General features: G+C 37.7%; 1 protein-coding gene across 4 annotated transcripts in view; it reads left to right on the top strand.

Moving 5' to 3' along the window:
- The window catches only part of ELMO1 (engulfment and cell motility 1), a 312145-nt gene that overhangs the window by 128655 nt on the left and 159884 nt on the right, over nt 1–23606 (top strand). For all 4 annotated transcript variants that reach the window (XM_062569560.1, XM_062569561.1, XM_062569563.1 and 1 more), the window contains one exon: nt 17765–17869. In XM_062569560.1, the coding sequence (XP_062425544.1) occupies nt 17765–17869 (105 nt within the window). The remainder of the gene's footprint in view (nt 1–17764; nt 17870–23606) is intronic.

Here is a 23606-nt window from a genome sequence, read left to right as displayed (position 1 = left end):
TGCAACACCCCGGCCTCCCCAGCAATGCTATTAAGGTGTTGTACTGATGTTAGGTAGACTGCAGTTGTTTCAGAGGGCCTTGGGGTTTTTGCTAACTGGCGACAGTGAGAAACTGCAGTGGTTCTGCTTGGTCCAGCATGTGCAAAGGCTGAGGCAGGGAACGGGGTGCTTTACTGCAGGGTTCTGCAGGTACTGGCAGGGAACAGATGAGCTGCAGAAGTCAGGAACATAAGCATTCTTAAACTATTGATTTATTGTAACTTAGTATTAATGATAAATTATATGACCATAGTTTTGAGGCATGGGCTTGGGATTGTGTGTGTGAGTGTATTAAAAAAAAATAATAAATAAATAAAACACCAACTTGGATTTCTGTTTGATAGAAAGGCAGTATAAATAACTTGGAGATCTTTATGTGATAACCATTCAACCTTTACTGTTTCCTCTAGTAGAAAAAGGGAAATGTCTCAGGGAAAGCATGTAATTAAAGGGCAATGCATGCTGCTAGATAATTTGCATGTTGTGGATTTGTTGCAGTCAGTTAAGCAGGAGATTAAGGAGTGGCTCTAAAGAGGAAAAACTGAGCAAGACTGGCATGGGGGTGTCATGCTGTGCACTGCACCAAGATTGATAGTCCTGTAGCTGTCTGATTTTATTGTCAACCGTATCTCTGAAACCGCTTCGCTCCTGTTGGACATCTGGGTTAATGAAAGGTGTATTCCTGGCTAGGAATGAGGAGACCTTCCTTAGAGAGAGAAGGAAGGAGAAAAGATGGACAGAGAAACAGATGCCATGTGGTGCATTCATTAGCTATTCTTGTGAAAGATCTGAAGATGAACATTAATTTTCTTCCCAAAAAGGAAAGCTTGAATGTTTAAAGTTTTACAACATTATCAGCTGTAATACAGGGGAAGCCTAGAATAAGAGACTGGAGTTTTGTGGTTTGGGGAGTAAAATCTAGAATTGATGCAAAATGCTGGGAAATTCGTCTGAAAGGTCTTGAAGCAGTCATTTGTGACTGTTCACAGCAGTCTGTTTCCTTCTCTGGGTGATATTCTGCAGTGATGAGGAATATTGCATTATTTATCCTTTAGGAAACTTTACAAGTATGTCATAATAAAAGTAACGCATTCCTACATTAAGATTCTTTTGCTGGCTTTGGCCGTGTAAAGAGAACATTTTCAGAACAGCAACACTGTGTCCAACTGTTCTTTTTTTATTTCAAAATAGAGCTTTCAGTTGCTGATTCAATGAGAGGAAGAAGAGTGCAGGCAACCTGTTGGCTAAGCCTCTCCTGAAATGATTTGTGTTTTTCAGTCTTCTTTCATTTCTGTACTGTCTCCTTCTCTTTTGCTACCTGCTGTTTCAAAACAGTGAAATAACTTATTGCAGGAATGAAACTTCCTGACCTGTCCTTGACTTCGTATTTATAAAAGAAACATTTGTTTGCTCTAAAACTGGAAAAAATAAATCTTATCAGTGGATGTAACATACTGTTTTTGGTATTCCTGACTGTTTTAAATAGTAATAAAAGTAATAACTTGGGCTTCATTTTTTTGGCTGCTAATTTGAGCTGAACTTTTCTGTCCTGCTTCATCTAAGTATGGCTTGAAGCTATTCAGACCTGCCAGCTGATCTCAGTAAAGGAATTATTTTGTGGTGTTAGAATCCAGCTTGAAATACTTGAAGCAGAAAAAAAGATAAAGCTAAAATCTATAAAACATGGAAAATCATACTCAAATCACATAGGACAAGAGGCCTTTGGTGCTTGAAGTAGCTCCATGTGGAACGTTAGCAATATTCCTTTGCTGGAGCCTTTTTATGCCTGTATGCCAACAGTTTGCTGTACCTGAACATGTCAGGTCACATGTAATGCTTTCTTAGTTCAGACTGGTCCTCTGCAGATTACAGCCTTGTAGCAAAGCCTGTAAAACAAGACTTGCATGCCTTAGCTTTTTCAGTGCAATTATGTGCTTTTTGGAACTCATCAGGTTCAGCTGCACTGCTTTTTCCTTAAGCAGCTAAAGTGTGGTGCACATCCTGTGATGACTCCTCTCCTGTGGAGCCCCGGAATGGCAGCAGAAGGGGGAGAACGTTCAGGCAACTGAGAGGAGCAACAGGCAGATTTGTGGCACCTTTGCACATCTTGGGTGGCTTAAGGATACTGGACAGCTGTCTTCACCCTTGTTTTGTGTTCCTTATTAAGCATGTTTAGGGTCAAAGTTTAATGTTGTCAGACTTTCATGAATGTTTTTGTTATTTTTCTGTTGAGTATAATTTAATTTTTGGAGTTAAGTCTCCCCTTTTCTCTACCCTACCAGGAGCTGGTGATCATCTTCCCTTTTGTAACTGGATGTTTGAGAATCTTTTTAAGTGGCATTCAAGGCTTGATTGTTTGTGTTCCTCTTCAGTCTTACAGGGACTGTTATGTAGCTCCTTCCAAGTAGCTAATCTCAAGTTTTTACACACAACTATGCCCTTTTAAACTTATATCCTGTCAACAACTATTCTTGGAGTAGAATAATTTGTGGCGACTGTGGTCAGCCAAGGCATTGGATGCTGGTGAAAATATGTTGTTTGGCACTGTTGGAGCTAGCCAAATGGGTGGAAGACATGCTTCCAAAGCCTGTAGGAGTGCCAGGTGTCTAGTTACTTGTAAAATTGTCTTTGTTTTCCATCATGTTTTTTTGTATCCATGTTCATATTGGCAGGAAATTAATTTGCCAAGAGTTCTCACCCTCTTTTTTACCCATCCTCCAATCATTCCCCACTCAACCCCACAAGCAATTTTTACAATTTTCACTAAGGAATTTGTTGATGCTATGTTTACTCCTGTTAGCACTCCCTAGTTAGCAGTATCAGAAATACCCCAAATCACAATCCCTTAGTAACATGCTCTGGTGGGGTGCCAGCCATGTGGCTGAGCTGTAATGCCTGTATATTGGGAGTTTTTCCGGCTCGACTTTGAATATGTTATAGATGGAGGCCATCTGATGCCAGACGTATCAGCTCTGTTTATTTGTGATAAGTACTTTGAAGCCAGTGGATTTTCTCTTAGAAGGTACTGGGATATCTGACCACAGGGTCTGGCAGAGAGCCTAATGCTGGGAACTGGTAATTTTCTAGGTGCACAGCATAAACAGCCAAACAGTCCTTACCTTTACCCAGTCAATAGTGTGGTAGGTGCCTGTGAAAAACTCTTTGAATATAACTCTTTAAAACTGTTCCGAATGGGAGGCAGCATTTTTCTGGCATATTGTTTCCTGCCCGGAGTGCTTAGAAAGGCATAAAGCCAAAGGCCTGATATTTGCAGCCAATCTGTCTGGAAGGAAGCGGTGAATTCCTCAATATGTTGTCTATTATTAAACAGAAACTGAGAATGAAGAAGAAGTCAGCTTCTGCCTGGTCTAGTTTGGAGCTCTCTTCTGACTTTATTGATGAACAAAGCGGCTTATCCCATTTCTAGCTTCAGATTACAGAACTTTATTTCTGTGTGGGTGGGGGGTAGGGTGTCATCAGTTTATTCGTTCGAAAGTCAGGAGTTACAAGGATCTGGCCCCTTCCAGATCACTCTGATCAGGGTTGGAGAAGGTAGTGAGACAAGGGTTCTTCTTTGGATTTTATTGAAAGCAGACCTACAAGCAGCTGTGTGCAGCAGAGACAGTAGTCCTAAAAATAGAAAAAAAAATCCCTGACCCTTTCAGTGTTCCAGACAAATATGAACTGTAACGAATGTATGAATTTGTAATGAAATTTAATATTGAATGAGTGGCGTAAAACAGGAATGTATACAGCATTTTTTCCTTCATTTTTACCTTTATGACCACTAGAGGTTGCTCTTCTCCACTGTTTGCGACTCTTCAGTGAATTCCATGATCCTTTTTCTTTTCTTTTTTTTAAAGCTAATAGTTTTCAATAGCTATTTTAGAAACAAGCCATTACTGAGTTATTCCTTAGAGTAAGTTTAGGAAGATTGAAGCTAATCATACATATTTATTTCTAGATATTCTGAGGGAGTGTGGTTGTATAGTGACTGTTATATTCAAAATTTAATCACCTTATAAGTGTAGAGACATAATTTCACATTACTCTATTTGCTTTATTGAACACTATTTAGAAATACTTCAGATAAAACTCAAGAACCAGCTCTGTGATTCTTGAATAATCCTATTGATGTGCAGAGCATATAACAAGAGCAAGAGCTGGTCACTGCAAATAACAGCCCAGAACTTCAAGTAATTGTGCAATCTTAAACTAATTAAAACATCTAAATTATGTAAATGTTTGAAACAAGTACGTCAAAAGTGCAACATAGCCTTGCACTAAAAACAACAAAGTTGAATATTTTTAGGAAAAGGCAGGAATAAGATAGTCTTTGAAGCCTTAATTCATTCCCTTCACCATCTGTGCACAATGACATTTCAGTAGGTGCACGTGCAGTGTTTCTCTATCTGCCTTTCCTCCTCCTTTCCGCTTTGCTCTGCGTTGCTATCACTGTCTGTCTCCCCTCTCGTTCATGCCCAGGCAGATAATTATAGCCCTCCTTCCCTTCCGTCTTGCACTGCTCCTTCCTCCAAGCCTCCCCCCTCTTAAATGCCTCCCTCTGCCCCTTCCTGTGCCGATGCTGGGTACTCTCTGCCCAACTTCTCTCTCCACTGAGCTCCTGGTTCCTAGTTGTTGCTTTTCCTCTAAGCCTTGAAGATGGGGCCGGGCAACGCCGAGGGCAGGCAGCTTCTTCAGAAAAAAACTGTGCGTGCTCCATGGAGGCTTGTTACCCTTAGTTATGCAGCCGTTACTGTGTGACCAAATTTATCCTGCTCTCCACAGGAATATCGAAAGACTGGCATGAGACAAAGCCTTTACCAAACTTTGAGCTTTTCCTACAAGGCCTGAAAGGGCTGGAGTTTCTCAGCAGAACAGTTATGTAAGAATTGGTTTAATATGAGTGGTACAGTGTTTCATGAAACATTCTTGAAAATGAACAAAAATAATTTCAGTTAACTTCTTAAAGAATTTAACTTAAAGATAATGCTTGGCATTATGTCCAAACTGTTAAAATAGTAGTATCAGAAGCAAGAGCAAAGACTAAAAATGGCAAATGTCAGACCACCTGAACTGCAGGTGGCACGACTAGTTTTACTTGTAATAACATATTTTTCCCAATTTTCCCTTTTCTTTTGATACCTTGCTGTCCTACTAATTTCATGCTATTTCTCTGATTTTGTAAGATGCTGAAGAGTTTTCTGCTCTCGCTTGATATTCAGCTTCCATAATATATCTTTTTCCTTCTGCCCTTCAGTACCCTGACTGAAACCTGTGCTGTTTTTTTTAAAAAAGAAAAAAAATACAAGAGAAGAAAAATATAAGAAGGAATATAATATCAGTTCATATAAATGAACTGATAATGATACCAAAGATGTAACTGAGGGTTTTACTATTTTTTACTGGTGTTTGAAGGAACCATAATCAAGCTTTTAATTTAACAGTAAAAATTTTCTAATTCTATACTCAAATAATTCCGCCTGAAAAGAGATTTTAATTTAAAAACCACATCTCTCACTGTGTGAAAAACAAAGGGATATTCTAATTTTGTTAGATTTTTATGCAGTTGTGTGTTGTAGTATCACAGAATATTTTCTAAGTAAAATAATACTGAATGCCTGTTAGGATTGCTTTCCTTTTAAAGATTTTTTTTATTCACTTTAGGATGTAAATTATTGATTTACTGTATTTATATGCCCTGATGTTATTTGGAATACAGATGAACCTCATTTTAAAGGAAAGCTGCTGGCTAATTTGTAAAATCAGACAGCAGGGGGCACCAGCTTCATAGCAAGTGAAGGCTACTAACAAAAGCAGAAGACTTGCATGGTTACAGATTCCTTTTGGTCTTAGAAATAATAAGAGCCACACTTTTTGGCTGCAAGTTCCCATTTCTTAGTTGAATGCCAGCAGATGTTTGTTGTTTGAGCTGTATGATATCTCTTGAGAGGAAAAAATGTTACTGAATGTGGCTTGCATGTTACAGATTGTTAGAAGGTGTTCTGTAAGTACCGTTTCTTTTTGTCCTATCGCCTAACGGTGCAATATTTTTCCTTTTGAAATATTTGTACTATTGTCTCAACTTGTATCAGTCTTGCTTAGGCTCTGTCTCCAGGCATCTTTTGTGTTACCTGGATTTTTTTTTCCCAACAGCCTCTGCAAATCTGTTAGAAATAAGAGATTTTTAAATATAGTTGAACATCTAATCAGAAGGACTTAGGCTTGATTTGCAGAATGTGGCTGAAGTTTGCACTGTGAGCAAGAGCAACGTCACTCTGGGTTTTGAGGCCTGAGTGGGAGAAATATGGAAATCCCTGAGGTGTTGTGCAAGCTTATGTTCATAGCTCTTCTGTGTCCTGTGCTGTCAGGAGATAGTGTGCAACCTACTCTATTCTTTCTCTCTATTCTTTCTTTATGACAATGCTGTTTGCCACAAACTGTTCCACAGTGTGATATCATGCCATGTATTTGGTGTTTGGTTGTGGAGAAATGAGACTGTTTGAAGTAGGGACTACTGCACTTTTGAGGAAGGAAGTGCTGCACGCAAAGGTTTGGCATTAAGTCAGCAGAATTCATACTGGAACTTCAGTCTCAGCATTGACATCTCTTAAATTTACTTGGTCCTGTAAGCGTAACATGTAGCTGTGGAGGATGCTCTTTTCTGGTATAACTTGGAGAGTAGCCCGTAGGGTTAGTGGCTGGTTCACAAACCTGCCCCACTGAGCCCTGAACGATTTCCAGCAGTGCTGTAAGGAAGAGTGGGTAGATGTGTGGAGAACAAAAGCAGGAGGCAGTTTTGTCACCTACCTTACCCTGTGCGTGAGTGGGGCCAAGCTGGTGAGACTGGGGCAGGGTGTGACCTCCAAGGGAGAGTGGTCTTGGCCTTGTTACCAGGGCCGGTGGAGGATTTGAGTGGCAACATAGATTTTCCCCAGAATGTGGATGTAATATTGAATGACCATCTGGAGAACGACACCCCACACCCCCTGAAAAAAAAAAAAAAAAAAAAAAAAAAAAAGTTGAATGATAGAAACCATGAATTGATCCGTAGATCTAAGCAAACATAATACATCTTTCTTCATATCAAGCATCTGCCTGCTGGCCCTGAGTGCTATGAGATGGATACAAGAGAATTACTACTGCTCGGAGGCACGAGATTTCAAATGGCTGGGAGAAAACCTGATAAACTTCATTAACAAAAATAAGCCAGTTGTGAGCAGGGAAGTCTGACCTTACAAACTGCACAGTGCTTGATACTTGTGTTTTAGAGGAGCTACCAAATTGGTACTGCTAGGCTGAGCCAACGATTGCTCAGAACAAGGCGCCAGGGTCAGCTGCATTGCTGCTGCGAGCGAGAGCTGGGGCCAGCAAATCCATACATTAAAGCCATTTTTCCTGTTTACCGTGTGGCTGCATGCAGTTTACCAAAACTGCTTGTCAGAAGCTATGGATGTCTAATGATTTGCGCATCACTGAAATGAATAAACCAATCTTTTACCATGTATGGCTGAATTCCTCCAAGCTTTTCTTCCTCGCAGAGAAAAACAGATTGTTTCACTTCAGTTTAATATCCCCTTTTTTTTGAGAAGCCCTGCTTTAAAAAAAACCCACATTTTAGTAAGCTTTAGTAAGCTTCAAATCTTTGACCTTTTTATTATTATGTTAAAAATGAAGTTAAAACTAATCAGAATGAAGCATCTATGGTCATATCTCTATTGGTAATCTCCATCTTTGTGCTTTGATATTTTTCTTTAATGCTTTATTTGATATATTTTTTAATGATTATTATGTGTATTGATGGGAGGATCCATCCTTTAAATCAGCTTCTTAATGACAGATTAAGATCTATCCTTTTGCAGACAGAGTAAAAATACTATTTATATTTTTGTACCTTTTCAAATATCTTTAATTGTGAAATTGTATGATTAAAAGTCTTAAACACCTCTTGATTAAAAAATGACTGTCTTCTCTGAAGAAAATCCATTAACAAATATAAATATACTAACATAGAATTAGGGACTATGGAACATTGTGTTTGTTGTTTATGTCCCTTTTGGCTTTTTCATGTACTATGATTTCAGGATGTTTTTTTCTTCTTAGCCACTCACTCTGTACATCACAGTTATCTCACGGGGGCAGGCAAACTACATGGACTTGGATGTGTAGACGGTCTCAAGTACCTGGTCTGTGTATCGTAACAGAAGGGTTCTTTTACTGCTAGTTGTTTTCTAACCCCTTGTCTTAGGAGATGAATCATGGGCATCTTTCTCTAGATACAATGTACTGCACATCCTGCGGAATTTGCCCAGAGTGGAATTAAGACGAAGAATTGATCCCCTAAAAGCCAGACACGTGCAATGACATCTCTCTGCTGGCTCTGTGTCTTTCGCAAGGCTTTGCTTTTAATAGCTGGTTCCACACCAAACTCTCACTGAGTAACGAAGCAATGTTTGTGTTGTGAAATAGTGTAAATTCAATTAAATTGCCATAAATACTCACTGTTCTTCTTTAAGCCTATACAGTTTTCCAGTGTGTGCAGACAGAGGTGTATGTTACTTAAATATATACCTATTACTCTGCTTCCATCTCCTTTTACTCCTCATGCTTTATTACCTCTTGTAAAATTTAAAGGACTGTAAAAAGCATAGCTCAAAGTATTTGGATTTTCTTCAGTTGTGAGGAATTACAATCTGGGTAGAAGATTCTCCGAGTATGGGATTTCATGGATTCAGACCTGTAAAAAAGAATATGAGAAGAAGAGAAAATCATTTGTAAATAGCTGTTTTTTTTTTTTTTTTCTAATCAAAAACACTTTCATATCTAAATTCTGAATCTTTTGGTTGTTCCATATAGTCTGCTTGTTATGAAGCCCCGGTATAAAAAGATAATGGTATTCATTGTTTACATTTTTTAATGAATATGTTTTTTTTTTTTTATCTTGCTACATTTTGGTGCAACTCCCATCCTCTTTCTGCTGTTCAGAGCAAACTGGAGGCGTAGCAGAAAAATGTCCAAGACATGCAAAAGAATTAAGTATTTTGTAGAGCAAAAGCTCTTCATATTCCTGTAGAGGGAGGCAAAGAAAAATGAAAGTCAGGTCAATTGAAATTCTCCCCTAAATGAATGCAGGGACTTATTTACCACCTCACTGCTGAGGGCAGATGAAGGGTGCTATAGGATGGGCATAGGCTATTGCTGACTTGGGACAGAAGTGTGGGCTTCTTGACGGTCCTAAGAGTTGATTGGCCCTTTTTTCCACACCCTTCTCATTGGTGTCTACAAAGTTTGGCTGTTTATACTCCAGCAGGGGAAAGATTTGACTGTAGAGATGGTAATTTTGTATATAGCAACGTAAATCCAAAGGCAGTTAGAACACCATCAGCGTTGACGATTTTTTCCTGTAGATTTGTTTTTGGCTTGTCTTTTGTAGTTAGCTTAGTAGTTAGCTTGACACAGTCACAAACAATAAAATAAGTGGCAGTGTGTGAACCACATAGTTTTGTAGTGGCAATGGTCTTTTTTACGTGTAGGACTGTGGGTTTACGTGCCTAGCCACAGATGACATTTCAACTGCATTGCCTAGTGCTGAATTTTGACAGCTGCTATATTTGTCTCCCGGGCAGCCAATAAATTCGCATAGCTGATTCATTTTGAAATGGAGTTTTCTCAAATACAGGGCTGACATCTCTCTGAACTTTTATTTGAATTGAACACCACCTGATCCTTTTCTTCTGCACATGACAGCAGTTTTAGCTGGCTTACTTGACAAAGAAAAACACAAAGTCCTTCTGCAGAAATCTCTAAAAGGAGGGCAAGAATTTTCCCAATGTACTTTTGAAATGCCTGGCACTGGGTTTAGCTCTTTTGCCGAGCTCATTCTCAAAGTAGCGCAGAGCATCGGGATGCAAAGATGTCCCTAGCACTGCAGTCATCCTCATTAATCAAGATCTAAGGGAGTTTTAATTCACTGCACAAACAGAGTGCCTGTCATTTTGTTCTGCGGTTGTGCCTTGCCTACCACAATGAGTGTCCTTCCTTTGCTGAAGCTGTTAGTTGCTGTAGTAGGAAGGATCCCATTCAGAGTTTCACTCAAATCTTCTGAAGATGATGTACAAGGAAGGCAACTGTAGCAATTAAGCTGTCTGCTTCCCATGTGGATTCCCTGTAGATACACATCCTCAGGAAAATTCTGATGATTATTTTTACCCTGATTTTACTGAAGTAGATTCCTTACAATTTAGGTAATCTGTCTTCATTTTTTAAAAAGAAAGCACCACTGAAAGATGCTTCAATTAGTGAGCCTTAATTACAAAGATAAACATTATATCCAAAAGCATAAGTTTAGATAAAATTGCCTGAAGTGTAACTAAAACAATTAAAAGGATACTCCCTTGGTAGTCTTATGCTTAGAAGGCTGACAGATGCAGCCCGGAGTTTGGTGGAACTTGGTTTTGAACCTTTTATTTTATTTATTAAAAAAAAAATAGAATCCTCTTCCTTCTTGTTGATAGGCTATGCAACTTGCATATTTTGGCCATAAGCTAAAAAATACGTACATTTGTTTACTACTTGGTGTCATTCTTTTAACTTTTATATGAAATGCCTATTGGAGAGTTCTGAATTTCTCCTTAATAAGTAGTCTTCAGAGAAGCTTTGGCCAGGACCATTAATGCTGTATACCAAGATGTGAATGCTGCCAGCCAGTACCCTTAAAAAATGAGCAAAAGTCAGTGACCTTATCAGACAGTAAGCTTACATGAACTCCAGAAAGGCTTTTCATCCATAAATCAGACATAGGAACAATGGTTTTATCTTTGTTTCCAAATCCTATCAAGCATATAAATTATTTAGATTCACTCAAATTACATATAACCACTGTAGATTTTGATTGTGTCGTTTGACTTCCACATAGTTAAAAACACTTCAGTGTTGCAAATAAACAGATTAAAGTTTAGATTTTTTTTCTGTTTCTGCTAGCACTCTTCATACTGTTTTCTCACCTCACTGTCATCTTGTTAGCCTGATTATTTTGCTGGGCAGGATAAGAATTCATGCCTTATAAATTGTCTATGTAGAAAAGGCAAACTGCTTTAATGACACCGGTAAAATTAAAGCAGTCAATCTCCTGAAAAGTTCCAAGGACAGGAAAAGACCTATATTGATATCACTATTTCTCTTTAGGATGAGGACGCTATTCCAGTTTATCCTGGTATACTTCTTGACCACTGTGGCTTAAATAATATAAAAATTGTTTGTTGGCCAGGACTTCAGTAGTATGCTTACATTATGATTTTGGAAGAGCTGGAGCTGTCCAAACAGTCCCTAATTCACACCAGTGAAAGCTGACTGGATTAGTTCACACGATGTCCAACAATAACTGCATTTAAGCACACTGACCTTGCCCTAAAATTTGTGGGACTAGAGGTTTTACGAGTCTTGCTGATTGGTTGTTAAATGGACTGGTGATCTCAAGTGTAGAGTAGCAATGAACTAGCATCGCTTTAGTTTCTTGGTGCAGTCTAGCTTGATCTCTAAGTGGATGCTTGACTGCGTAGTCAGTCACTCTAATAAACTTAGTAGATACTGAGATATTTGATTAAATAAATAAATAAATAAATAAATAAATTCTCACACTGAAAAATGTAATGACCATGTCCCACTGATTCTTTTTAAACATCCCTGAGAAAGTACATAACCTGTAGTCACTGGATACATTTGTTTTCACAAAAATATTTTAAATGATGTTTTTTTAAAAAGTCAACAGTCTGTGTGAACTGCTAACTATCCAAGTTTAAAAATCGCTCATTGTTAACTAACATAAAACCTAAAAGGTAGTTCTTAAGCGTCCTCTTTTGGACAAGATTTGACCCCTCAGTGTCACAGCACTCATTTAAGGTTCTTCTGTTTCCAAACTATTGTCATGTCCGTAGGGCTTAAGATCTTGGAATCTACAGCATTAACTCTGTGTATTTGTAAAGCTATAATATAAAATATAAGTAGAGCAGAAAAAGGGTTACTTAAGAGCTTTAAGTCTTGCTTAAGAAGTGTAATTTATTCATGTCATAAAATATGCAATGCTTGCCCTTGACTCACTCTGTCACATTTTATCTGATAATTTCAGTGGACTTATGTATGCCACTGTAACATTCAGATTTTTGCAACCTTGACCTCCATGGTATAACATCCATTCAGGAAGAATGACTGGAACACACTTCAGTGGTGACTTACATGAAGCTGTGATGATTTACATTTGATTACACGATAGCTCAGTGAATCAAGGGAGTACAGTAATCAGATTTTGAAGAATTTTATTTTTTTCAAAGGGCAAATCATGTGCAGATAGTAATGATTTTAGTACTGAGAAGGTCAGTTTTGTATTGAGGAGCACAAACTTTATTCAGAAAGGCTACTGTTCAACATTTTAGGTAGATTCGAGTGATTTTTATTTACAGAAGATTAGCTTGCAATATATATTAATAATCTGCATATCTGTCATAAAAATATGACAAAATATGCTAAAGCAGGTAGAATGTTTTTGGCTAAATATTTGTTGGAACATTAACCTGGAAAAAGCTAGAAATATTTTACTTAAAGGAAAAATACAGCACATGCTCAAGTGTGCATACATAGTTTGTAAGTCTTTGAAAACTGTTCAGTAGAAGTATAATGGAGTTCTTTATATGGAGGAGCGAGAGGTGTGTGAGTGTGTACATAATTGAAATGACTCACGATAAATTTATCTTAAAAGATTTTGTACATATTCTTAAAAGATGTAACATTACTGAGCTTGGGGATATCTGATTCAAACTCTGTGTTTTTGTTATTGTTTTTGTTTCTTTGTTTTAATTCAGGAATACTCCAGGTAAATTGTCATTCTATTCTGGAGTTACATTGGAAAATCAAAAAATAAGCTTTGGAAAACAGAAACACATATTTGCATGTTGAGAGAATTATCAAGAGAAAAACAAATCCATTTGTTATTTCTTGCTTTCCTTGAATGTATAGAGGTTGGAAATTCCCAAGTCATTGTTGTATCTCGTTAGACTGAATGATGAAAGTTGTGCATCTGATCTCTTTGAATATAATGCTGTTAAACAAAAAGATAAGACTACTTCCTCATTACAAATTTTAGCTGACTACCTCTTCACAAATGCTTTTTTATGTAACATTTTTTCATATGTGTAACTCCTGTGTGAATGAACAAATGGAAACATTTTGCATGCAAAACTTCAGGAGCAGCTAGACAAGAGGTAAATGGTGAGGGTTTTTCTGACATAAATTTGTCAATTCGTAATTTACTGTAAATATAATTTAAAACATTCCTGCCCTCTTGGTTCTGAGTAATTCCTGAGCAAACATCCATGTATGTACTACTGTAATTTTCTCATTTGACCTAAGGAAGGTTTTGGCATAGGTACTACAATGATATGCAACCTGGTGATTAGTTTGTTTTCCTTCCTTGTCTACAAGCAGTGGTTTGGGTTTAGAAGAAAGAAGAAAATGAGTGAATATACATAGTTCAAGCTAGGAGAAAGTGATCAATTGTACTACCTTTGTAGATAGATTGTCAGTTTTCTGTAGAGAAAATATTACCCTGTTTGAGGGGATTCGTTTTAGATCAACACCATTTAAATTGGACAGTATCCCAAAGTTCTTCAGATGTTCTGTAGCTGTTTTATCACCAGTTCTTTTTAAATGCCAATTCCTCCCTGGGAACTTCTCTAGTATTTTTGTAATATAAAACTCCAGAAGGGAGACATCCAAAAGAGAGTTTCCCTCAAGCTGCTTAGGGGTTGGAAAACCACAAGTTTGTTCTTCCTGTGTAGCACAGGGATTTAGAGGGTCTAGCACCAACTGCAGCAGCTTTGGGGACAAATTAACATAACAGATTTACAGAGCTGAACGTAGCACTGATGCAAAATCTGTGATAGCCTGTCAATATCTGTCAAGACAGAAATAAGAGACGTTTGTACTGTAGTAGACTGTGAATGCAGGGAAATAAATGGTTTCTGTGCTTCAGCATATTCATGTGGAAGATACTGTTATTAGGAATAATATAAGGAACTGGTGATACTTACTCCATTAGCAGTTATTTACAGACAGTACACCATTATTGTAATTAAGCATCTCAGTGTAAGGACAGGTCTTCTTACAACTGAAATCTATACATCCCTCTGAGATTGCCTTAAAAGCCAAGAATAAGACAGTGGAGCCATTCAGGCCGCAGAGTGAGGAATGCTTTATGCTGCTAGGACTGTATGCGAGTGCTAGATTGTCAGAACATAGTTACTGCACTGGAATTTATCCAGAATAACAGTAATTTTATGAAATATACCATGATTTTTTCTTTTTTCTTTTTTTTAATGGCATAAGCAGGCATCATTTTGAATTTACATCGCGTGCAAAAGATGAAATTTTCATATCCACGGTGCCTACTAAGTTGGCTAGCAAAACCATCAAGAATTTGTTACGTTGACATGTGCAGTGTCAGAGCATAAGCTGTTAAATACTGCTCAGATGCTGAAGCTGAAAGATACGTAGATATTATTCAGTCTAATGGAAAAAAATTGAAGTGCTCTGAAAAACTGTAGGTAGAAAATCTGTTCCCTTTGTTTTTTTTTATTCTTGGCTTTTAATAAAGAGAAATATGCAATAGACTTTATACTAAACAGATGAAGCTAATATGCCTGAAGCATTGTGTTCCGTATATTTAATAAATTATATTGTAGGTGGTGGTGTTTGCCTACTTTTAAATTATTCACTACAGCATTTTAGATAATTTAGCTTTGTATCTCATTTCTGAGCCCACTCTCAATAAACTAATATTTCAACCACAAGCATTAAACATGTCGAGAAAAGAATGATTTTTAGGGGAGAGAGGGAGGAGGAAGGAAGCAAAGCAGCTGGCATTTCTTTAGGTTTGGAAAAATAATTGAAGATAATATATTATTTCACACATGCCGTACTTCTGTCTTGTGGATCCTTGGCTATTATCAGCTGGCATGTCTCCCATTATTTATGATTTAACAGAGCTGCAGATCAAGCCCCAGTTCTCCTCATATCCAAAGTGAAGAAAAAAATCCTAAAACCATGCAAAAGTAGCTGGCTATATAGGCTTGACTCAGAAAAAAAAAATAGGTGATGGTGATGACTTTTCTGACTGAGCAGGTAGAACTAAGCAATCGTGAGAGGCAAAATGAACTATTGTTACTAAATAAGAGATTTCTTCTGCTCCTGCTGCTTTATGTTGAAGTTTCTACATAACTTGACATTGCAGAATGGTTTGAAGAAAAGAACCACTCAGGCAATGGTGAGTTAGCTTTTATTTCTATATCCTGCTTGTATTTTGACATTGCTTATACATACCAGTAAAATGAGTGCTCATAGCTGAACAACTGGCAAGAAGTAGGTGGGTGTTGATAGTCCCTGCTTGCCAGGTATTTATCCAAGTATGTTCTGTCTGCTCTGAAGCCTAAGAATGAAGAGAGGAGAGTATGTGCAGCCCTATAATGAAGTTCCACTTGGAAGAGGCGTTGTACAACCAGTGCTGTGTGGATACCTCTTGGCAGCTTCCCAGGAGATTTTCCAAGGAAATGGAACTCAAATTTTCACGGCACAGTTCTTTCCCCCAGCCTGCTTTTTCTCCCCCTATCTTTCAATTCTGAGGGCTCATGATGGTGCTAGGTATCCAGTGGTGTTCCCTACCCTGTGCTTGTACTTTGTTATACCCAAAGGAAGAATGTTTCAAGTGCCTGAAGAACCTGTTAAGATGATTCCTTAAAAAGGCTGCACGTGGGCTGCAGAAGATGCACTTTCTGGAATGCTTGAAGATGGCAAAAAGGGAAATTTTATCTTCTGTTATCTCACGTGGGAAGCTGAAGTTTACTGGGCTTGTGATCTGTGTGAAACAGTCTTATACTGATTTAGTGTTTTGACTGATAAATGTATCACATGTGGAGCAAGGAGGGTTGGGTTGGAGAAATAGCCATGAAGATTTTGGAAGGATTTTTGTTCTCTGTTTAGATGAATAGATGGAAGTGATTTATTTGTTTTTTTGTTTTTTAAGTAAAAGATGATGAGTTTTTGGAAAACGTAATCAACACTATAAGCATTTATTTTCCACTTAGACTATTACCATTGTACTGTGTACTGTTTTTCTTCCTCCAGAAGACAATTGCATAGGCATTACCGCTTAAAACCTAGGATTTCAAGCATCCTCTTGATTCCCTATTGCAGAGTGGTGCACCTAAGATCGTATTGTTTGTGTGTCAGTTCGCCTAAAGTACAGATGTAAAATGAACAGCTTACCATCTTCATCCCAAGCCCGGTTCCTGCTTTTAAAGTGACAGTGGTCAGTTTAGTGTATAATATTCTTTTTCTAGTATTTCTGATCTTTTATGTGGATATGAGTTACTGACAGGTTAAAAGCAACCTGTCATACATCTAAAAATAAGACAGGCAAGAGAGAATAGAATCTTATCTCACTTTTCTGCAGTTTTTTGGCCTGGCAAAATCAACAAGAGGAAAAATAGAAAAAACATCTTTTTATCAGTGAAGTGGGTAGATAAAATCCTGAGTGCACAGAAGAAACAGGCTGATGGAAGAAGAAATCTAAAGTGATCTTTGCCATTGCTACATAGTCAGTTTTCTGATAGTAAATGTACTTTTAAAGTTTCTCTCTGCTGGATCTTGCAGAATAGAAATGCCATTGCTACATGACCAGGGAAGATTTCCTGGGTCAGAATGATTGGGGCTGGAGACATTGAAAAGGAGATACTGATAAGAGTATAGCAGAAGACAAGCATTTTTGATGGAGTCATACCCTTGGGTCTTCCTTCTTCTGAGCAGCTTCTGTATTTCTTAAGAGCCTGTATGTAGCTGGGCAAATGTACACATCCAGACCTTGAACTGCACAAAACTTATTCAAATGTGTGTTTAATTCCATCCTATCAAAACTCTAACTGGGTTAATGAATATTTTGAGCAAGTGTGTTTTTCATCTAATGTGTGAAATTGAATATTTGAAATTTGTAGCTGGATGTGGAAGTTGGCAAGTTTGAGCAATGTTTGTTATGCTCATTTATTAATTTCATACTTGAAATTCATAAACTCAGAACATAAGATAAAACTTACCTGATTTCTCCAAGGTGAATCTGTTTAATTTTGTACACTCCTGTCTGATACCCTTTGTATTCAGGGTCCACAAGATTCAACTTTAATTACAAGGTTTAATACAACTTTTGAATTTAGCAGCTTTTTTTCCTTTTCACTTTTTTTTTTTTTTTTTTTTTTTTTTTTTTTTTTGAAATAGTTCACCAGCAATTGTATGGATAGCTGTTTTGGTGGCTCTTCATTTGCATATGTACTTTTAAAGTTTATTTACATTTTCAAATCTAAGGTACTTGTAGTCTCTGGTATGACTAACGAGTCTCTCTGCTGTGAAAGACTTAAGGCAGTTGTGCTTCTAGGTCACTCAACTGTTTGAAAACTCCATCCTGTACTTACAGAAATGAGTGACTAATACACCAGCCACAAAGGTGGCATTTGGTTTAACATTTCTTTGGGATATGGCCGCTTCTTTGTTTTATGTTCTCTGTTCAGCAAAAGGAGTTGTGTTGCTGGATTTTTTGGGATCAACATGACATGATGCACGTCGTAAATCATTGAGGAGTTGATGGCTTTTGTGCAGTTACTGATGGAGTGATCTTACTGTGTTTTTGCAGAATCATGTAAACCCAGCAATGGATTTTACGCAGACCCCTCCAGGAATGCTAGCCCTTGACAATATGCTGTACTTCGCTAAACATCACCAGGATGCTTATATACGGGTAAGGCTGCTTCTCCCCTTTCAGATCTGTGCAGCTCCCAGTTCACACAGATGATGGCCTGTTTACCATTCCCTTCCAAGAGGAAGTTTAGAATCGTGATGCCATTAACAGCAATGAACTCTAGGCAAGCAAACTATAAAACATTAAAACATGACATGTGTCTGTACAAGTTTTGGGAAGATGCTGTGCAGCTGCATACTCTGTCATTGCCTATCAGAGTAAAATATCAAAGAAGTTATGCTACTTTTTGCTTAGACCTACAAAAAGAAGGAAGTGAGCTTGTGCTCACTTGGATGTGTGAAGAATGTCCGTAAAATCAGAAATGAATAAATGTGCAGAATTTCCTCCCCTCCTCTAAGGCTATGAAAAGCTGTTTCCTGAGGAAAGGAGGCTTTGACTAGGAAATACCTTGATAACTGACTGTACTGGCAGTGTCCTGAGAGTTAAGATGCTGCCATTAAAATTACTTCTGTAGCTGATGTAATGGTTATAGACAAATAGAAAAGAAGAATTTTGCACACCCTGTTCCTGCCCCTGCCCACTCCTCCTCTTACATTTGGTATTTGAAGAGTAGTTTGAAACATGTTATGCGTTGCTTCCTTACGTGAAGAGGCATGCAGCAGAATAATACGTGCATCTGACTAGACCAGTTTTCCCTGACCTTTGTTGAAATGCACATGGAAAATATATCTAGCACACATGAGAAGAGAAGATAAGAAATCAATACATGAGGAGTCCAGAAAGTCAGAGTTCTGAGATAGTTGGGATGGTTAGACTCCAGAAGAAAAGGTGGAAACATGCAGACTTGCTTTAAGCAAATAGTGTGTATCAAGGAGACAGTAGGCACCCCATTATTTCTACTAAAAAAGATTGAACTTTTAAGTTGACATTCAATATTGTTTCGTTTTTACTCAAAGCATGATAGTGTCAAGGCTGCAAGGGTTTTGTGAATGGTGTACAAAGATATTCAGCCTAGGATGACCCATGAACATAGCAGAAGACCAGAAGAGTGCCAGATTTGCCCTTCAGATATATTTCTCCCTCAGCTTGAATCTAGCAATGACTACTAAATGAAACTGTGCTGGCATACAATATAGCAAATGTTTATTAAACACTATAAATTCCTGAAATTAAGAGTTATTTATATACTGGGCAGTGAATATTTTTATTAGAAAAATGATACCAAACTGTAGTTTTTGTTTATAAAAAGAGACTTTGAAACAAGTTCTCCTCCTTGAAATTTGGTAAGATTTAGGTGGTGCTTCTCCATAGGCTGCTTCTGAGAATTCCAGCTTTAGAGGGAAATACTGCATTTGGGGCACCGCATGAGAGTAGCCAGTGCTCCCAAATGAGAGAGAGAGAGATTTTGAAGAGGTCTAAAAAGACTTCAAAGAGGGCAAAAATTCTGTTGAATGAGAACTTCCACTGGCATTTCTCTCTCTTTTTTTTTTTTTTTTTTTGTATTTTTAATCTTTATGTTGCAAGCGCCATCTTAAAAATTGAGTTCAGTGTTGCGTATAATTAAGTGCTATTTAACAGGAATTTGGGTCCTAGCTCAATTTTGTCTCTACAGTGCAATATTTTTGCTACTGCGCTACTAATCTGAGAGGCTTCGGTGTTATTTTGAGATGTCTGTCTTCACTCTCGTATGGTTCCAGAGACTATTTGAGTGCCTCATGAATTTCCCACTTGAAAAAGAGTACATGTGTCTATGTACAATAAAAGTGCCATATAGAGGCACAGCTGGATTAAAGTGCTTGCCTAAAGTTGCTTCAAGAACTATTAATATAGCCAGGAGTTAGTTTACCTGTCTCTGTTGAGCCCTGCATGGTGCTGATTTTGGAGTTGCTGACATGGTAGGTCACTCGTCCATGACTCTCCACACAATCATGCTAGCAGTGCACTGAACAACTCTGGAGATGAAAGGCACTGCGCAACTCCTACAGTGCTGCTAGCCTTTGATCACAAAAAAACATCTACTTGCTTATCTGTTCGGCTACGTTTCAACTCCCATACCCTAACAAATAAAAATACTCTCTCTGGTCTAGGTGAAGCTCTGCAAGAAACTGTTAGATATACAGACAAGTAATACTCCCATTCTGAGTAACTTGTTTGACAGGAGCTCTTCTCTTTTTTTCCTCTGCCCTGTTGAGACCAGAAGGCAGTTTGCCTTGTAGGAAGAGAAATTATTTTCAACTTGCTGTTTTTCAGTACAGGTAGCTGCTATGCCATGAGGTTCATTCTTAAGGTGCAAAATGAGATAATAGCTGTGCTGTGGAATAATTAAAAATTTAGATTGGAAACCAGAATTGATGTGAAATGAACCTGGAAAATATAAAGCTTTTCCTGACAGAATGTAGTGTATTAAGAGAAGACACTGTCAGGAAACCTTAACTGCTGTGCTGAGTGTACCCCCAGCTCTGCGTTTAGTGGGCACTGCAAATCACTGCATTTTGACCTGCCGCTTTGTTAGGCTGTCCCTGCTGCAAGGCCCCTTGTAATGCTGCTTCTTGTATTACTTACTGCATGCCACCTTCCCATCTAACCTCTCCTTATCTAGTCTTTTCAGTGATTTCCGTTTTTCTTTCTTGTTCCCCCCCTCATAAATCATTCTGTTCTGAATTAATGTGCCTAATAAATGGATTAATTAGGTGGAAAGGGTGTCTGAACCTGAAGTGCCCTTCAACTGGGGGCAATGGGACTCTGAAGACAAGCACCAAACAAAGAATTTGTAGTAATGGAAAATGCAATTGCGATGTGTTGAAGAGCATGGGCATGAAGGCAGTGGAGCAAATGGGTAACTGTGCATCGTGGAGAAAAGGAAAGCATTTCAGATGAAAACATGGAGTGTCACACTGCAGAGAAGGAAACAAAAATAACCAAACCTTTTCTCCCTTTTGATTCATATCTACTTTCCCACAATTCATTTCTATTATTCTTCTTTTTCCTGCTGTATGCCTGTTCCTGAAATTACAGTATAAGTTTTCTTTATGTGATGTCTTCCTTCTCTTTTGAGAGAAACACAGTGTTATGTTTCTTTATTTGGACTTTGAATTAATCATTTATGAATCTCACTGTCTATTTACCATTTAATATGACTGAGGCCTCAAGAAGAAAGGTTGTTTAGTGGAGGAAAAAACCTAGGGTTTTCTTTGTCTTTAGCTATTGTATGGATTAAAAAATAAAGTTTCTTGTTGAATTAGTTTGCTATTGAGTTACCTTTTCTTCTCTATTATTTGGTGCTATCAGTTACTTAAATATAAAGTGCACAACATTTTTTTCATATTTCACTTAAATAATCAATTGCTATACTCACGGACTCTGTTTTTAAGAGGTGGTGACATATAGTATGTGGAATGCATTGATGGAAGTAAAGCTGAATCTTTGCAAGAAATTTTGAAAGTTTCCGCAGGAAAAATTGGCAGTTTCCCAAGCTGCATAATTACAGGACAGTCAGAGTGTATAATTAAATTTACCAGTGAAAAAAATGATTGGAATAAAGCTTTGTGACAGCTAATCTTTTTTTGTTCTTTTGGAGCAGACAAGTTTTCCCTTGGTTCCTATTTTCTCCTTTCTAGAACTACTTCACCTTCAAGTTCTACTAATTTAAAAAATAAAATTATAAGTTACCATTTAAACAGACTTTATTCAATGCAGCTATCTTGAGATTTTCTTTTGGGTGACTTGTAGCCTTTGAAAAATTTTCCTGAGGGTCTGTGGAAAAAACTTTCCATGGAAATCCTATTATGTCATCATTGCGATTAGTACCTCGATTTATTGGTGCTTTGTTGTTGACTTCTCTGGAAATTCATGGTACAAGACTTTATCTAGAGCAATTTTATTTTTAAGATACAATAGAGATCTAAATATATGAAGCCAATATTTTATACAGATCTGTGCTTCTATGTAGGTATTATTCACTTGCATGGGAAGTATTTTTACTGTTTTTGTGTGTGTACACTTCAGTGATTCCAATGTTGATGTAAAATAATGAGCTTTATTTAATTTGTTCTAGAGTTTAAGCTAGAGAAAACAAAATGGAGCAAATGCTTTATTTGTAAACCGGAAGAATTTGATAGCCTGTGTTTAAAGCTGCCCTATTTCTATCTCAGATGCTTTTAAGGAAATACTAGCAATTCTGGTAAGTTGACCACTGAATGTGCAGTTGACCTCTACTGTTCATCCAGGCATTCAGTATAGGAGGCAGCAAAATCAAAGCTACCACTCCAGCTGTTAGTGTACTGCTCTTCATCTTGGATCTTGCCTAAATTATCTATGAGGGAGAAAGAGAAGATGCCATTGGGTAAACTGAATCTATCTTCACTTTTATTGTGCTACCATTGAAATATTCCCTTATTTTATGCCTTTCTTGCAGGCATCTGAATATAGTGAGAACCTTCGGCAGGGAGGGAGTGTAGGATTTTATTACAGCCTGTTGTTCTTCACAGTAAGCCAACTGTGTCTTAGAGAAACCCTATACTACATTGTTCGTGGTGGTAACCACATATCTCATTTGTATGAATCTGCTTTTAATGATTGACAAGTTGGTGACCTGTCTGCATTTTTCTTCTGGGTTTATGGTCAGCTATATTCTAACAGGCCTCTGTGTTTTTGAGGGCAGATTGTGTCTTAAGAAGACAATTATTCTATCTCTTCCTTTTCTTTAAGTTCCTTGAGAGACTGGTTCTTCAGGCAAAAACTACAAAAAGCTAAGTGGCTCCAGTTATGAGTATTGACTATCCATTTGTATAGATTCCGCTTAGTTGGCTGCCCAAGCTTATGCCCAATTCTTTATCATTCATTAGATGACTAGGCTCTTTAACATGTAGGGAGAGTAAGTGTACTTTGCAAAGGAAATGTTACTGTACCTTGAAATTTGATTCCCTCATCTGTAGAGGAGAAAGATTTTAAAAAATCACTGGGAGAAAGAAAAAAAATATTTCATGCAAGTATTTGTTAAATATTAATTATGAAATTTGTAAACAATATAAAATAATGCCTACAAGATGGGAAACCAATGCTGAAATCCATACTGTAAATTTAAACATTGGGCTGATTGATCTCTTCGGGTCTTTTATGATGGATCCATTGTTACTGTAATTTTGTGAACAATGTGTAAGGTATTTAGTGATAGGTTCCTAAATTTTCTGGTCTTATATTTAAAATAAGTTTTAAAGACCATTAAAATGCTCCAAATCCAAACAAAATGTTAGGACTTTAAGCCAAGAGCAGTTTTGATTACCTGAAAATGAAAAGTGAAGCTGATTTACGGTCAGAAATACAACACCTTCTTTCCCTTGCATCTGTTACGCGCAGAGCCATGATGCAGAGACGCTTTTTTCCACAGCAGCTATTTGAACTGCTACTTTTGGGTAATGGAGAGGTTCTTTTTTTCAGCTCTTCAGAAGTGACAGTGGAGGAGTAGGTGCTGTTTGTGAGCCCCGGTGATGCAGACAGGAAGATCGCTGACATTCTGCAAAGACCTTTCAGAACTTTAATGGGTTGAGTCACAGTCAGACTGCGCGCCGTATACTTTCTAATACATGCAGTTGTTGTATAGGAGGCTGCCTACACATCCTTCCGCCAATTCACAAAGTCTCCTCGTGCCTACTCATTCTAACCTCATCAGATATGAGTAGTCCAACATATAATTTCAGCACTTTCTGAAATAAAACCATGCCTGATTTCTGCGATGCTGTTTTTCTCCAGAAATGGTTGGAAGGGGATGTAATTTATT

The sequence above is a fragment of the Rhea pennata genome, chromosome 2 (assembly GCF_028389875.1).
Source record: "Rhea pennata isolate bPtePen1 chromosome 2, bPtePen1.pri, whole genome shotgun sequence".
Lineage (NCBI taxonomy): Eukaryota > Metazoa > Chordata > Aves > Rheiformes > Rheidae > Rhea > Rhea pennata.
Note: the sequence above shows the minus strand (reverse complement) of the source record. Positions and strands in the feature narration are given on the sequence as shown.